Source organism: Spodoptera frugiperda, chromosome 17 (genome assembly GCF_023101765.2).
Source record: "Spodoptera frugiperda isolate SF20-4 chromosome 17, AGI-APGP_CSIRO_Sfru_2.0, whole genome shotgun sequence".
Classification (NCBI taxonomy): domain Eukaryota; kingdom Metazoa; phylum Arthropoda; class Insecta; order Lepidoptera; family Noctuidae; genus Spodoptera; species Spodoptera frugiperda.
The window spans coordinates 3,316,435-3,333,045 of NC_064228.1; the positions used below are offsets into that span (position 1 = coordinate 3,316,435).

General features: G+C 36.3%; 3 protein-coding genes across 7 annotated transcripts in view; 2 read left to right on the forward strand and 1 right to left on the reverse strand.

The window, feature by feature from the left end:
* LOC118276710 (titin) overlaps nt 1–7,030 on the forward strand; it is a 21,611-nt gene extending 14,581 nt beyond the window's left edge. For 2 of the 4 annotated variants that reach the window (XM_050699755.1, XM_050699756.1), the window contains 6 exons: nt 4,058–4,180; nt 4,689–4,828; nt 5,193–5,285; nt 5,378–5,437; nt 5,544–5,709; nt 6,058–7,030. In XM_050699755.1, the coding sequence (XP_050555712.1) occupies nt 4,058–4,180; nt 4,689–4,828; nt 5,193–5,285; nt 5,378–5,437; nt 5,544–5,709; nt 6,058–6,884 (1,409 nt within the window). In that variant the 3' untranslated portion in view covers nt 6,885–7,030. Of the gene's footprint in view, nt 1–59; nt 1,673–4,057; nt 4,181–4,688; nt 4,829–5,192; nt 5,286–5,377; nt 5,438–5,543; nt 5,710–6,057 lie in introns of those variants that run through there. The other 2 variants (XM_050699754.1, XM_050699757.1) reach the window with 1 other exon arrangement.
* On the reverse strand, nt 7,021–16,530 carry LOC118276715 (dynein regulatory complex protein 8). Of its 2 annotated transcripts, XM_050699803.1 has the most exons (7): nt 16,375–16,530; nt 16,187–16,300; nt 15,806–15,929; nt 15,433–15,559; nt 14,886–14,969; nt 7,715–7,885; nt 7,021–7,141 (listed from the first exon to the last, which is right to left on the reverse strand). In XM_050699803.1, the coding sequence occupies exons 1-6, from the start codon at nt 16,400–16,402 to the stop codon at nt 7,754–7,756; spliced, it is 609 nt and encodes a 202-aa protein (XP_050555760.1). In that variant the 5' UTR covers nt 16,403–16,530; the 3' UTR covers nt 7,021–7,141; nt 7,715–7,753. The 2 variants fall into 2 exon arrangements, with proteins under 2 accessions (XP_050555760.1, XP_050555761.1); XM_050699804.1 differs by lacking the exon at nt 7,715–7,885.
* On the forward strand, nt 8,556–14,572 carry LOC118276713 (uncharacterized). Its single transcript, XM_035595215.2, has 8 exons — nt 8,556–8,782; nt 9,530–9,625; nt 10,594–11,428; nt 11,721–11,794; nt 11,874–12,317; nt 12,508–12,723; nt 13,166–13,334; nt 13,450–14,572. Exons 1-8 carry the CDS (start codon nt 8,708–8,710, stop codon nt 14,163–14,165), a joined length of 2,625 nt encoding a protein of 874 aa, XP_035451108.2. The 5' UTR covers nt 8,556–8,707; the 3' UTR covers nt 14,166–14,572.
* Nucleotides 16,531–16,611: the final 81 nt, after the last annotated feature.

Sequence of the window (16,611 nt, forward strand, 5' to 3'; positions counted from 1 at the left end):
AAAGTTTGCTTAGTGACGTAATCGTTGTTCTATAGTTATCACAATTTAAAAATTTCCAGGATGGAATGTGGACATGTTGCCACCTGAACTGGTGACCATGCCGATGCTAAGCATGCAGCCGGGGATGGCGACCGTGTTGCCCCCGGGGGTGGTGCCCATGATGGTGCCGGCACCATTCATGCACCCCTACAAACCCGTGTCGCCCACTCCAGTGTTCGCTCCCGAGCCCGAGCAGCTCCAGTACCAGGAACAAGCTTCCAGCTCCGACGACGACATGCACAAGCTGTACCTGTGCAAAGACGATTTTGATCAAATTTCAGCTCACCAGGCGGACCTCCTGAAAGAGTTTCTCATCACTCAAATGATAAAGGAAACACAAATTTCTCAGGGGTGGGCTCCAGATTTTACTCTCAAAGGTTTACAGAATACATATCGCTACGAGATACTGACCAAAGACGACATCACCCGGGACTGGCTCATCAATTTGGACTTCAGCCAGTTCGAGCCGTTCCACGTGCTAGCGTACACCAAGGAGGAGCTGTGGTACCAGCGCGCCGCCGTGTGGCTGCCCGGCCACTCGCGCAGCCGCAACATCGAGCCGCTCGACAAACTCAAGCTGCAGAACAAGAAGCTCGAGGGCGTCAACGTCCACTCCTGGAAGTACGTCAAGAAGATTGTCACGCAGAAGGGGACCAGGCTGTACGTCGACATGCCGCCTGCCTCCGCGCGCGCGCTCGAGAAGCACAAGATGATGCTTAGCTACGAGCTGCAGAAGGTGAACGTTTTTCTGAAATCGGTCGCCGTCGATAAGAACGTTTTCGATGCGGGCCTCAAGCAGCAATCCACCATTACCACTTCTCAGATCTCGGACGCCATACAGAATTCTCCGATGCCGTCTCTCTCGTACGACCCGTCACTTGTTAAAATAACTCTCAAAGGTTGCAAAACTCTGACTCTCACGCAGGCACGTAAGATAAAAGAGGTTCTAATTTACCAAATGTTCCGCTACCATCAGCAGGATGGTAGCTCTAGGACAGACTTTATTAAGTACGGTTTTTTCCCTCCGAACAGTTTCGGTGTGATTCCACAAAATCCGGAAACTAAAAAGTGGTTGTTGAGTCAGCATTTAGGCAAGGTGAACAGGCAGACTATCGTCGTGCAGGGCGGCCAGGACGAGTACACTCGCTATTTCAGAATGACTGCTGTCGTACCCAACGAGAATTACATCGTCCCTGGGATAGTGGCGGAGAGGATCAAACAGAGTAATCAGGGTGTGAAGGGGATCAATTTCAATCTTTGGAAACCTATTAGGGCTACGTCTGAATGGAAGAAGGCTATGTTTGAGGTAGACATAGATTTAGAGTCGTTAGAGACGCTGTCGCACATGAAGTATCAGTTAGACTACGTGGACCAGTTCAACGTGACGCACTCTGTGTACTTCAAGTCGGAGCACACCGAGGAAGCGCTTGAGGATATGATACACAAGTACAAGGCGGAGATGTCGGACAGTTACGACGTCGCTAATATGGACTTAGATTCGGATTCTGGTGATGACGTCATTTGTTTAGATTAAGTGTTTGAGGGTGTAATGTTTATTTAGTTGATAATATGTACCTACGGTGTACCTAAGGTATGTGAAACAAGTTCTTTGTAATAAATGTATTGAACTAAACCTAATGTTTGTTTTCGACTATCCGATGCTGATGTTCGTTTCATGGTGATAGCAATTTTGGAAAAAATCTACGGTCGATGAAAATTTAATAGCGAGGAAAGCAGGGTATAATTGTAAATCCGGGTATGTAACAGATTCAACGTATTTGGAACGTCTACGAGTAATTGGGAAAATATTTGCTAGTACTGACGGTCGCTATCATTTCTGTTTTGGTCATTATTCCTTTGATGAAATTAAAACTGCAGACTGTAAATGGGAGTCCCACGTTACATACTAACACTATATGACCTACGTAGTACACATTGCCCACCCAACCTGTTTGGAAAGTCGCCAGAGGAGAATTTAAGAAAGAAGTAAGTCAGTATATTGAGATGTAATATTTGCAGATATTTTTTTTTTATTATTTATTTAAGAGGAATATTTAATTTGTTTAATGTTGTCGATTATTTTTATAGAAAATTCGCATGATTGTGGATCACGTAAGCGCACCGCAGGCTGTCCACAATTTCAGCACGCAACCTGCTTTTGAAAATTATGTCGTCGTTCTCCAAATATGCACGGTAAGACTAAATTCCTTATTTTAATTTCTTTTCAGCATAGTTAATGCCAACTAAAGGGTCTGAAACTAGCAGTTGGTCCCCAGGTTGGCAAATGGCAATGGCAATCTAAATTTAATATAGTTTTGTTAATAATCTATGAAGAAACGAGAAAGGAATGCAGTTTTCAAGTTGTTGTAATTCAAGAGGATTGACATCTTAAAAAAGTACTCAGGTATTTGTATTAGCTCTTGCTTATCTATGATCAAGCGTTAAAACTCATTATTGGACACAGTATTACTTCAGGTAGGTAAGTTTACATGAAAAAATTATCGAACAGGCTTTTTGTAACTAGCCCCGTTGCTTCTAGGTCCTAATCCTGGCTTATGTTCATCAGAATTGGCTATATTAAGTTGGAAAAATCCAGGACTTTGTTGTCTTAACAGTATTTTACAATTGTTCTCCTCAATTATCTTGATTTTGTAGTAAAAGGAAAGGTGGAAAAGGCTCTTTCAAAAGTGAACTCTTTTTGGGCTTATATCAGGATTTTTGTAAATCCTAGTATATAAGTGTGCTGTAAGATGTTGTCTGGTTACAGTTTTTCGTGTTTCTAATGTTAGAATTGTTAAGTCTAGGAACGTTCTGAGATCTGACGAAGTGGTTTATTTTTTCTGCACGAACAGATTGTGTCTTAAAACTGCAATCGGTCATCGAGATATGGGTAGCAGTGTCCTTCCAATGATTTATGTAGTTCGGTGTCTGTTGCTGTGGAGGCAAATTTTATAGGTTTGGGTGTTTCTAAATTGTTCATGTTAATTTTTCGTGGTATTTTAGGATATATCCTAAGGGTTCGCAAGATTTGTAGCAGAAAGAACAAAACTGTGGTGGAAATTACAAAGTCTAAGGTACCCGCTTGGCGTGATATAGATAGCAGAATTTCAGCTGTAAACATTTTCTTTGCAATCTTGAAATAACTCTTGTAGCAGTGGGGAAGTTGTCCTGTTGTCCAGAATGCCTTAAATCAGGGATTTCATTATTTTATTGTGTATGTTCATTTGCTCGACTACACAACGCAAAGGAGGGTAATGTCACATCACATCAGATCAACAGCCTTTGGTCAGCCCAAAGGCCTCTTCTCACACGGAGAAGGTTTCAAGGGTGTATTTTGTGTCAAAGATCTGGATGTGTTTTGTTATTTTTGATATGTTCACTCTTGCTACAGCAGTTGACGGAATGACATGGGTACCTATTTTGTTCCTATATACTTGTGTTTGTAGTTTCTTAGGTACAACGTGAGACGTCTAACACAAGATGGAGGTTGGCGAAATTTTAAAATTGAGACATACCCTTTTCTTACAGATGTTATCTACTTTTGTTAATGCTATCCTGTGCCATTGGAATATTTAATGTGTTGTTTTTTTTTTAATGTCAGAAGCACGTGCTTGATAATTTCAAGTTTTATTAAATGAACTGTCGTATGTTGATTACCAGTTTACATCCAAGAAATGGAAATTCATTTTACTATACCTGTTCTGCACATTGTATATTGAATATTTTTATAATAACTATCGTGAGATATACTAAATTAACTAAAAATCACCGTTTACTCACGTATATTAATGGATCGATGTAGGCTGCGCGACATCGCCGCGTCTGCGCACGCTGCTCATGATGAAGAGTCCCTCTGTAGCTCGAAACTAGTAGAGCTTTTCTCCATTAATTTACGTGAGTTAACTGCATTTTTTAGTTAATTCTGTATATTGAACCTTACTTTTGCAAAGTAAGACACAAATTGCTATGTAATCAAGATTAAACGTTACTTATGATTTTTATGTTTAATTTCTTATAGAAAAAAGGCCGGTGTTAAGTCCAAAGAAACAGAGACCTCTTCAGACCATCTTAAGGCGAAAACCAGAGCAATTGGCGAAGATAGAACAGAAGCCAAGTGCCAATGAGCCTAGAGTCACAAAAGGTATTAATTATTTCAAAATAGACTTATGTAAATGTAATCTTATTACTGTAACAGCTAAATAACCTGAGTAATGGTTCCCTTTTTTGCGACAGTGCCTGCCAAAAATGCTACGGAAAGTTAAACTGCGGCAGTTAAAAAAAACGAGTCGCTAATCGCTATGTGTTATTCCAAACCCATACATCATAACCTACCCTGTTTCAAATTGTATCCTGATCCCTTCAGCAATTTTGATGTGATTGAGTAACAAACATACATACAAACACACAAACTCACAAACATTCGCATTTAAAATATTAGTAAGATTAATCGAATTCAATTCACATAACAATGAATGAAGGAGTTACACATTAGTTTATTTTTGAGTGAGAAAACATCCCAATCGTGTATCATTATCATCAATTTAGTATAATAATATGAAATGTATAACGCTTTTGGTGTAAAAACTGTAATGTTGTACTATTTTATTTAAATAAATAAATAAATCATATCAAACGATTTTGTTAAACAGTGGAAGTGAAAAAGGAAGAAGAGAAGAAGCCGGCCCCCGCACCTGCCCCCGTGGAGCCCCCGCTGCAGGGCGGCCATTACGAGCTCAACGACCGCATGACCAAGATGGTGGAGACAGAACTCAGGGATATTATGATCAAGGTTATATTTTCAAATATTTCATACTAGCTTCTGCCAGCGGCTTTAAAAAGTACCCCATGTCTTATTCCAGATTATAATCTATCTTTGTACCAAATTTTATTAAAATCTATTCAATAGTTTTTGCGTGGAAGTGTGGGAGAGCCATACTTGATTTTGAGTCTCACACACTTAATAAATCTTGGAAAATCCACAGTTTGTGTCCTCTACAAATTAAACCAACAAAGGACGTGAGAAAAGTTAGCTTTCTTTTTTTTAAATGAAAGAATTTGTGCAATAAGTACCTCTAAATACCTTCAATGCAGTGGTTTTTATCTATTTCTGTGATTATGACTTATGATTTCCAATGAATATTCAAACATTTCAGGTATGGCAGGAACTTCCAGACAACCCCATGGACGAAGCTGAGGCTCTGGTAGTCGACAAACTGAGGAACGCAGCCGGTGATCATCTGAGAAACGTAAGCAATATTTCTGCTATACTTAGAAACTATTTCAAGTCGAAATCACTTAAATTTTAATTTTCATTTAATAATCATATCTTTCCTTTCAGGTTTTGGGTTTGAATGTCACAAAGAGATTATTGAATGTTCATAATCCACTATATGTTAAGGTATCTATATTTTACTTTCTATTTTTTATTTCATTGCCATTACATAACTTTTTAGCTTTGCTGCTTTAACTTTGCTGAAAGGTACTTAATATTTTCATGTTTTTAGGTCCAATTCTCTGGAAAACCAGAGAAGCAGCAACTAGGGGATTTCCTAAAGAAGTATAATTTTATCGCGTTCAAGCGTATAGAGAAGACGGTCAATATGTTTGCGGCGCAAGTGAAGTCCATCACCGACTTCGACAGGATTTGTAGCGAAAAGGATGTTAGATGTGGTGCGTAAAACATGTATATTTCGTCATTATATCAGTCACTACTATCTATATTCAGCGATGGTTAAGACCATTGCATTTTCACCTTTTTTTTTATGTTTTTCACCATTTTCCCAACAAATGTCTTATGGAACCAAGCTGTCTTATATGGTAGCCATGTCTCAACCCAGAAGTGCTTATAGAATTTTCACTTCTGTGTTTCTTTGTAAGGGACAAAAATATATATATTAAACCATGGCGGCAATAAAATGCTATATCCGTTCATAATTTGATTCAAATTTTGTTGTTTTTTTTTTACTTTAAGCTTTATGCTTTATTTATATGAATTTAATGAATATTTTCTAATTACAGGTGAAGTAAAAGTGACAGTCAACCCAATCTATAAGTTTACCAAGTGCCCGTCAAATCTAGTCACAAGTTTCTGCGATGCAGATGATAATACTAGTGATGAAAATGCAGAAATAAACGAAAAGGATGATAAATCAGGTGCAAAAACTAATAAAGAGAAACCTGCAGAAAGTGTTAAAAGTGATCCTTCAAAGGAAAAACTAAATAAGGATGAGAATGTAACCAAAGTTGAGGCAACGGTTATTAAAACGGATGCAAATCTTGCTTCCAGTAAGCCAGTAGCTAATAAAGATGATAGTAAACCAGCTGTTAAAAAAGCAGATACTGATAAACCAGCTGCTAATAAAGTAACTAACGAGAAACCTGCTATTAATAAAGTAGCTAATGAAAAACCAGCTGCCAATAAAGCAGATGAGAAACCAGCTGAACAACCTGTTACGAAAGTACCAGTCGAAAATAAACCGTCAGTAAATATCACCAAGGTAGCTAATAAACCTGTAGTAGCCAATAAGCCTGCTGAGAAAAAGCAGGTTGTAGAAAATAAGAATGTAAAGGCAGTACCAGTCAAGAATGTAGCTAAGCCTGTTGCAAGAAATGAAATAAAGAAACCAAATTCTAATGTTAATAACATAGCAAAGAAACCCACACCTAATACTAATAACTCAGGAAAGAAACCAATTTCTACGCCAGTGAAAACAGCAACCAAATTTGCTAATAAAAAAGAAAGCAAGGTTGAAAGTGATAATGATGAATTGGATGACCAAGATATCCTTGCGCTTATGTCAGAGGGTATTGTACTCGATGAGTGCAGTGGGTCCGACGATGAATAGCTAGGTACTTAAGTATAATTTAAGTAGATTTGTAAAATCTAGAAATGTGTAGAAACATTCTTCGGTCTTTAAAAGTCAACTTCATTTTGATTATGTAAATTGGTTACTTGTAATAAAGTCAAATATAAAAAGTAGATACTTAATAACTGAGTTTTTATTTAGTTTTTCTTTCTACATTGAGTATTTTGTGAGTATTCTGGATTGAATAGTGTATTTTATTTCGGTGGTTCCTGGGTTTCCGCAACTTCATCTTCCACCTGAAAAAAGATAATTAGGTACTTAGTACATTTATTTAAAAAATTTGGTAATTGAGAATAATATTAAGGTCATGTTACCACCTAGGTTAGGCCATTAGACTAGGCTCTAGAAGATATATACCTAGGATCAGACCCTAAGTTTAAAAAATGTGCAATCCGCTGTCGTCCGCGTGATAGAAAATTACCACGTGTGGGAAGGTAACTTCCAAAATTCATTTACATAACTATATCAACCGATTGTGTTAAAAACGTATTCATCCACACAAACTTGCCTCTATGATCTGTTCGTGTGAAGCGCAGTCGCTAAATGTGGACACACCATAGTAATATAGGTAGGATATTAGTAGGATAGGATCGGAACGTAGTGGTTACATGTGGTCAAATTTATTTTTTAACCGACTTCAAAATGGCCGTCTTCGCTTAAGTACTAAAGTACCGTAAAACGGGGTGAATAGATACAGGAACGGCGTGAATAAATGTTGGCAAAATGTCCTAACATCTATTCACCCTATTCCTGTATCTATTCACCCCTCGATTTCTATTCACCCCGCGATCTTTCAGATTATAACTAACCAAAAATTTTCATGTTACAAGATTAGCATTCGTTTTTAATTAGGTAGCAGGAACACCACCAGCAGCTCGGAGTAATGAAGAGGCTCGTCTCTTTTTTGGTTGAGCGGCCTCTATCCTTTTCTTTTCTGCTTCACAAAAATCTGCGAGGTCGTAGACATCTTTATGCGCCACCTGAGAAAGGAATGTAGTCAGGATAGGATGGGGTTTTTAGGAAATTTATCGAAGGATATGTGGGATTCAAATAGCGAAGGATTATAGAGGAAAATGGATTATTTCAAAGAAAAGCAAGATATTGTTTAGCCAGTACAGTAATAAAACACTGATACTGATAGTTTTATTATTCCAAAATAATAAAAAATAAGTAAATGAACTGACTATAATTGAGTACGGTAAATAGATATCGAGAGGTGAATAGGGACAGAAGAAGGTACTATGAAAAATTTTCCTGTACCTATTCACCTCTCGATCCCTATTCGACCCGTTTTACGATACAGGATCAAAATATCGATTTTATATTTAATAAAATCGACTAAATATTTTTTATTTTCTTATTTTTTTTAATATTGCAATGATTTTACAAAATCGATTATTTGAAGGATTGCCATATAAAATAAATTTGGTACTATTCAGGGAACAAAAAAAGCTTATTCATATTAAGTTTTTAGAGAAATCATACATATTTATTTTAATATTTAAAGTATAAGACAAAGTATAGCTCCGCTTAATAATTATCTACATTTTTGTATTTTATATCCTAAACGATTCACAAAACTTTTGTAATCTTCGACCTTTTTCGGTAATATTTATGGTAAAGATGGGTTAAATAACTTGGCAACACACAATAACAGTTCTTGAATGGACGACGCGGCGACTTGCGGCTTGTCAACTTTCAGTCATTCAGTGAAGTGATTCAGTCGAGAGATTTTCACCATTCGTCTCTAGAGTTTCTAGTTTAATAAAAGTTGAAGATAATTATAATATCAAGAAGTCAAAATGCGGCGCAGTTTAGGACGTCGTGGTAACAATATGAACAGCAGCCACGGGCCCCTGATGACGGACCATTTACAGGTAAATCAGAAATTAATTACCACGTATAACCTACGGTTTACTGTTAATCCGAATGCTTAAAACATGTTAAAATAGGTCTCCTTTGCCTCCTTAGTACTTGTTTATCGTTTTATTTGCTTGTTCATGTAACCACGGAATAAATACGTCACGTAAAAAAATTGTATAGCCTTGATTGTCGTCGTAGATTGAGTATTTTGTCTATTTAAATAATATTGTATCGCTCTCATCGAATTTAAGGCCTGTGAAATGAAGTAGTTAATAAACAATTTCAGTAAAATGGGTGATAACACTATAAACAATCACCATGTTGTCATTTCTCAACATTTTTAAACAGTGGTATTTATTGTTAATATATTATCTCTTTATTCGCTACACAGATATAAGTTCCTATTGAACAATGATTTAATACGGGTGACCTATACTGTGTGAAAATACCACATGCTAGATGCATGTTTGTGGTATTTTCACTTATGAGGCTCAGTTTTGAACATAAATCTGAGTTTATGTGATTTTATTTCTGATACCTATACTCACAAATGACAACTTTATAAAATACAATTGAACATATTTAGTAGCTTATTTCTTGATTTCTGTTTTCTTAGCCCATGGTTTGTGTGAGCACAGATTGTCAAATTAATCATATATCACACAAATAAGTTGTGTTTTATCTATGAGATGCTATGTTAAGAGATTTATCTTATTATGGATATATTATTCTCACACTAAAATACCATATTATTTTGTCAGGATATTGATTTGGAGCTTGAGCTCTTGAAGCGCAAACGTGAGATGATTGAGCAACAACAACAGTTGTTGGTAATGGAGCAACAGTACAAGACTTCGGTGAGTCTATAATTACTTTTCTCTTCTCTTACCTCTAATTTACAGGCATGCCAATTGTTTCAGTATTTATTAGCTATCAGAGTTTGGTAATCAGTTTATAAAGTATCATACAAAGTTATTTTAAATCTTGAATAGTTACTCTAGAACATACATACCACTACATCCCAACTTGTAGTGCCTAAAACTAAGTGTACTCGTATGTGAGACAGACAATTATAAAATTGTTGACTTACCACTAGTTTTGTACCAAATATTGTTATCAAACTTGCTGTGTAGTCAACAATCATGTTCTTAAGTCATATTAACATAACATGAAGCAAAGTTTTCTCTTAAGTCTTTGTAGTGAACAAAAGTTGTATTATATTTGTGTTCCTACTTAAAGGAGAACCAAACAATTTCATATTTATTTGTTTATGTTGTGGAATTAATTATATACTGCTATATTTTTGTCAGTGTGGTAGATTCCAAACCTGAAAATATTTGCTGAGAAAAAGATGATACATAGGCCACAGCCAAGACATTTTTAAATTCTACCATGACACTGTGTAAAGCATTGTTGAAAAAGTTGGAATTTGATGATGTTGTGGTCAATGTTTCCACAACATTACATTTTGGCCAGGAGACTGTTTCGACAAACCTTCAGTGGCAGTGTGTATGGAATTTAAAAAACTAAATCTTGCTGTGGTCAGTACCCTGCTCTGTGACTATTTTTAGCTATTGGAGTTTATCACAATCTGAAATGGTTACTTGAAGTGAACGTAATTCTAATGGTTGTTCATCATTGGACAAGTTCACAGTTAAATATGCTGAAGTAATTATTACCATTCACCTGATTAATTTATTAATTTACTTAGACCTTATTAGTATTTTAACAGAAATATTAGATAATCAGAATGAATGGCCACATCTGACTTAACTTCAGCATATTATTTAAATATTTATCTTCATTATTTATAATTAAATTTCAGAGACATTCATACGATCCAATGCGATATGATGAACCAGATCCGCATGGTTCCAATCGCGATTATACCCACATGTATGACTCCGGACCCAAACGCAATCAGTTTGGCAGAAAACGCCAACCTGAACATCAGTGGCAATACGACGGTCCCCCTAAAAAAAACAACCCAAAAAAGAAACCCCAATTCAACCCAAACGGTAATCCTGGACCTGCAAATGCCCGCAACCAAAGGTCCAATCCTGGTCCTCTAAACCAAGGTTCGAAGTACCCTTACGGCCAGCCAGCGCCTCTTATGGATATAAAGATTAAGCAATCTATAGGCCAAAAGATCGCAAACCAAAAAGTGATACAGCAAAAAAAGAATTTTGTTGCAACTAAAATAACAAAGTCCAAAGCGCCTCCAGCTCCCAATAAGCTAGCGTCTCGCAGCATCGCTGAACGTAAAAGTTTGGTGGCGGCTGCGACCGGGGCACCCTCAGGGGACATGACGAACATGTTGCTTCCTAATTGCGTGCCGTCGCAGCAGGTGAGCGGGCGCTTGGAATTGGCTTTGGGAGCGATCATGAAAAATGTAAGGGCAATGATTGATCGGAAACCTGAGCACGCTGTCTTGCTACGTACTCTTCAAATGCAGCGTGTCATGAAACAAGCCGTGCGGGAACGTATTCGTAACGTCATGTTAGGAAAAGTAGTTGGCAGTTTAATTGACATACTTGCGATTTATCGAGAGGAGTTCCCTGAAGAGACTGATCTTGAAATCCTAAATCTAGCTATAGAAGCAGGAGGGCCCGTAGGGCAAGGCACTGAACAAAAACCGAAATCTAAGTTCATTGAAGCAGGTAGTTATTACTCATTTTAATCTTTGTTATAATATTTATTTCATAAAATTATATTCACCTCAAATCATTATCAATTTTTTATTTTAGCTATGTCAAATCTTTTTGTGTAATGAACTATTTTTAAAGCTAAAATCTTCATAATTTTTTTTTTCCCACATAAATTACAGTCCTTTTTACTATAAAATTAAATATGATATGGAAGAATTTAGATTATTTTGAATTTACACATCACATTAATTACATCAACAATATTTTTCTTACACATTCATTAATACATGTATTTATTTTGCAGATGATCCAGGAGAATTTTTCAAAATCAATATGACTGCTCTAATTGAGTCTAAACTAAATGACATGTTTTCTAAAGTGAGTAACACAAATTTGAAATCAATTTCATAAATTTTATCTTGATAATTACTAATGAAACATGTTTCCTTATTTTTAGCTTGAGAACATGGTTAATGAAGAAACACCTGAAGCTGTTAATGGTGATAACCCTGAGAATTCTGAGAATCCGGAGAGTGCTGAGAATGCAGAGAATTCTGAGAATCCTGAGAGCAAAGAAAATGGCATCAAGTCTGAAACCCCTGATGACACAAATAAACCTGAGCAGCCAGAAGCTCCTGAGAACTCAGACAAGCCTGAGGAGTCAGAGAAATCTGAGAATTTAGACAAACCCGAGGAGTCAGACAAACCAGAGAATGCAGACAACGCTGAGAAGACGGATAATCCTGAGAAGACAGAAAACCCTGACAATCAAATAGATCTCTCTGAGAAACCGAATACCGAGAAAGATGAAGGACAGGAGTACAAAGACTTTTTGAACATGACCATACAAGTTCACCAAGTAAGGCGGGTGTTACCTCGGCTGTTGAAACGGTTTACTCCGGTAAGTTAAAAAAACATTATGTCACCCGTCTTTGCTTAATACTGAGGCATTACCATACCCATACTCACAAAGTTATTGTATTTATTTAGTAGTAGATCCATCATTTCACTAAATGATTTGTATTGAAGTTTAAAATTTTCTCTACATGTGAAAAATACTCCATCATATAAATTTTTAATTTCTTTTCCAGTACATCATCAAGCTTATAAATGTGGACGCCATTTATCAAAGCACCAAGGCGTCAATAATAATGAAAAGTAATGAGAAGGCATCAAACCTTACTGGCACCAAATTGTCCGATGTTCCGGAACCTGTCATCAAAAATGAATCTGAGGCCAAAGAACCTGCTGAGCAGAATGCAGAGGGTGAAAACCGACCGATGTACAACTTGCCTTATTATGTGAAGGTAAGTGACAATCATACTTAATACTATTTTAACCACTGGTGTGCCGGAACGCAAATATACGCGAGACAATGTGTTTTCAATTGTGTCTCATATACCGGCAGACAAGAGGTTAAGATGGAATTGCACATAGAAGACTTAACACGACAAAATCTACTGATAGCGTCACACAGTAGTATGTTCATCTTAATAATATTACTCAACGGATGGATGTTGCGTTATAAATACTACTACTTGATGTGATCTTTTCCCGTTTTTTGAGAAGAGGAACATAATCCTCTCGCCTTTAGGCCAGAGGGAGAGTCATTATTTTTGACTAAAAATAACCCGTTCCTACTCCTGATTTAAGCCAGACCCCGGTAACCTCCGGAGTTGCTCTAGTCTTGCTATTATATTCTGGTTTATTTTTATTAGGATTATGTTAACATTAAACTTAAAATTTCAGATAATGGGCCGTCCATCACTACCAAAGAGGAGGACGATGCAAGGTTTCCTGAACAAATTCAACCCTAAGTCTATTAAGAAACACAGGACCATCCACAACTTGCTATTTGTTGGCTTTTCTGATAAAGTTGACTTTGACGCCATGGTAGCAGCCGACGGCACAGTCATGGGTAAGATATATGACTATTAAAGGCTTGATTACAAAAAAAATAGTACTTACTTAGATTAAAAATCTTAAATTTTTTATTCGGAAAATCTTTTAATACTTTATTTTATATTTTACAGGACGTTCCTCACTTAGCGTGAGAGTGTGCTCTAAAGATAATCAAAATTCGACCACTGAACAAAATGGTGAGAACAATGACACCATGAATGATACAGATGCCAGCACGGCTGAAGTTAAGACGGAAGACAAATCGGCAGATGACATAAATATCCCATCTGACTTGGACAACCAGATCACAGATCTGCTCTCTACAATCAGGAAAGCTGAGGAAAATGATGAAAACGGGACTGACGCCGAGATGAAGAATGATAGCCAACAAGATGAAAATAATGCTACAGAAGACGTATCTAAAAAGGAATCTGAACAAGATGAAAATGAGATTCTTGCCGAAGACGAAAATGATGACAATGAAGCACAAGACGAACAGACTTCTGATGAAGTTCAAGCTGAAAATAATGACGGACAAGGTTCTGATGATGCACCGAAGCAGGACACAGAAAAAAATAATGGTTCAGTAGAAAAAACTGATGAAACAAAAGCTACACAACCTGAAGATTCAGCTCAAGGAAATGGTGAAAATTCTGAAGGCACAAAGACTGCCAACTCTGAATCTAATGAACCAGTTAAGAAAATGGAAGTGGATGATGATAAACTAGGAGAGTTGAAGGGAGCCGCGACCGGGAGGTCTACCCCGACGCGGACGTCTGCTCGGCTGGCTAACGTCACGCCCAGCAGCATTCGTACTCGACGCGCGAGCCGGCTCGCACAGAATTAAAACGCCTGATATCTTAACTAGATAATTAACTTAAATAGATCTAGCCATGAGCCTGCTGATGATTTTGCCTGAGCAATTTACTTAATATTTTAAATAGTAGTATGTTACCCACTCTGCAAGAGTCATTTTAAGTTTATGAATTGTGAGATTCATTTTATTGAATGCATAAGAATATTTTAATGTCATTTACATATTAGATTGGGCTTAATTTTTAGATGATGTGTAGTCGACTAACTTTAAATAAGACTTACTTAGTTTTAATGTATTACTCCAATAGAAGTTTCATTGATACCATTTGATTGCTTCGTAAGATCTTTTGGGAGTAGATTTTAGAAAACTATATTTCTTAAAAATTGTTTCCATTTCAACGTGATACCAATGTCGTATAATAAATATTTAACAAAATATATTATGTGTTTTTTCTTACTTTTGATGAAACTCTGAGTAACTTACTATAATAGTATAGTACCTACATCATTTACCTATGTGCACTCGTAATGCAAGTAAATTATTAAAATCAACATAAATTAAGAATTAAGACAAATAAATTAAGTTGATAGTCGTTAGCAGATATATTATTTCTCTATGAGGCTGCATTTGGCCACTATCTCGCCTGATGGTAAGCAAACAATTTCTTCGACATCTATCTTGAAACCAACAAAGTTGTGTAGCCGAAGACACAATCTTTGATACATAGAAAATTATGAAAGTCGTACTCACCATGAGCTGGTTGATGTAGTATTCGTAGGTGACGGTGTCGGTGACCGGGTCCAGTGCAGTTTGCATCATCTCGTCAAACTCTTCCTGATAAATAATAATAATAATAAACTTTATTAAAAAAAGACAACATAAGTCCACAAATGACAATATGGAGGAGAAATCATAAGTATAGGACACAGATTTTGCATTAAAGTTCACACGTCTAATATGAAGATCTAAAGCTTTGTATGCATCTATTTTTTTTTATATTGAATTATAAACAGTAAGGCCTACACTTCAATTTTTGTATGAGATTTTTACCCTATCGAACTGTTTACTATTCAGTAAGATCCTTTACAAAATGAAGACTGCTTTTTTAAAATTATCTTTTATTTAAGGGGCTTTTATCCTAAGAACATGCCAGCCCCGTTGAGGGCAATACAACCACACCTTATATACTCTAAAGGTCATGCGAGTGAAACCGCTGACGGAAATCAAGTTTTGGATAACAAAAGTATATGAATCTAGGTAATGAAATAATCAGAACAGTATTAAATTTATTACTGACCTGTGTAAAGGGCTCTCCTTCCTCTAGCATAAGTTTTGTGAAGCGTTCCTTAGTCAGATAGCCTCTACCTTCCTCGTCGAAGTATCGAAAAGCTGCCAGTAGCACTTCCGCACTCGCCGGGTAGAATCTGCACAAAACATTGACCATATTTAGAACTAACTGCTTCATTGAGAAAGGTCTGAAAATACTGAATAAGATTAAGATTTTTAAAGTGACTGATTTTCTCCTGAAAGAACCTAGAATTTATACTTGATATATGCCATTAAAATAAAATGTGGCATCCGAAAAAGGAAACTAAACTTGTAAAAAACATTTTTACGCCTCTAAGTAAATAAATAAAACTTTATGGAGTAAATCATGTATTATTTTTTACCTATGTTCGATCATAGCTTTGCACAGGTAGGGCAAAAAGTTGATCAGTGGAACATTTCCCGTGGCTTCTTTATTTTCCGTTGCTAAAATCACTTCCTGCACCTCAGCTTCAGTGGGGCAACATCCTGAAATGCGAGACATTATTATAGCCTACTTTATGTAGGTACCTAAACATAAAAACAAATTATTGTTATTATTTTTTTGAGTTAATGATCAAAACAAAAAAAAAAATTATACCTAACATTCGATGGTTTTGAAGACACCTTAAAAGGATATCTTTGACAACACTCACCTAATAAGAAAGTTTTTTCTGAAACTAAGTAGTTACATAGGTTCCTAACTTATCTGAATAGCGGAATTAATAATATGATTATTTAAATACCTAAAGATCGCAAAATCGTTCCGATTTCTCTGACATCAACAACTTGTTTACCAGAATGATCAAAAACTTCAAAGGCTTCTATAATTTTCTTCTCTAAATCGTTGTTGGGGACGACTGAAATTACAAAACATCTTCAATAAGTTAACAAAGTCAATGTATCGTATAAACGGCAAAAGAAAAGTTGTTACTTTTTTCCTCCTGTTTTCTATGTGCCATTTTAACTTAAATTTTATGAGATTCGCAAATAATATCAAAATAGTAAAATTATGCACAAACTATTAGATCATAATAATTATCTGTTTCCAAGCAACTAAACCTGCTGTGAGTGCTATGTTCAATAATTCCCGCGCATTTATATAGACTTTAGTGTCTCTGGTAAATGTCACTTCTGAAGTTGTTATTTTTAGTCGATTTTCACATTTAAC

What these genes read in the sequence shown, in the direction of transcription:
- LOC118276713 (XM_035595215.2), top strand. Translation starts at nt 8,708, where the DNA reads ATGCGGCGCAGTTTAGGACGTCGTGGTAACAATATGAACAGCAGCCAC. An exon ending in ACTTGCCTTATTATGTGAAG is followed by an intron (nt 12,724 to 13,165) that starts GTAAGTGACAAT and finishes TTAAAATTTCAG; the next exon opens with ATAATGGGCCGTCCATCACT. An exon ending in AGCCGACGGCACAGTCATGG is followed by an intron (nt 13,335 to 13,449) that starts GTAAGATATATG and finishes TATATTTTACAG; the next exon opens with GACGTTCCTCACTTAGCGTG.
- LOC118276715 (XM_050699803.1), bottom strand. Translation starts at nt 16,402, where the DNA reads ATGGCACATAGAAAACAGGAGGAAAAAA. An exon ending in TAGAAAACAGGAGGAAAAAA is followed by an intron (nt 16,301 to 16,374) that starts GTAACAACTTTT and finishes TTGTAATTTCAG; the next exon opens with TCGTCCCCAACAACGATTTA. An exon ending in AAGGAGAGCCCTTTACACAG is followed by an intron (nt 14,970 to 15,432) that starts GTCAGTAATAAA and finishes ATTATTTATCAG; the next exon opens with GAAGAGTTTGACGAGATGAT.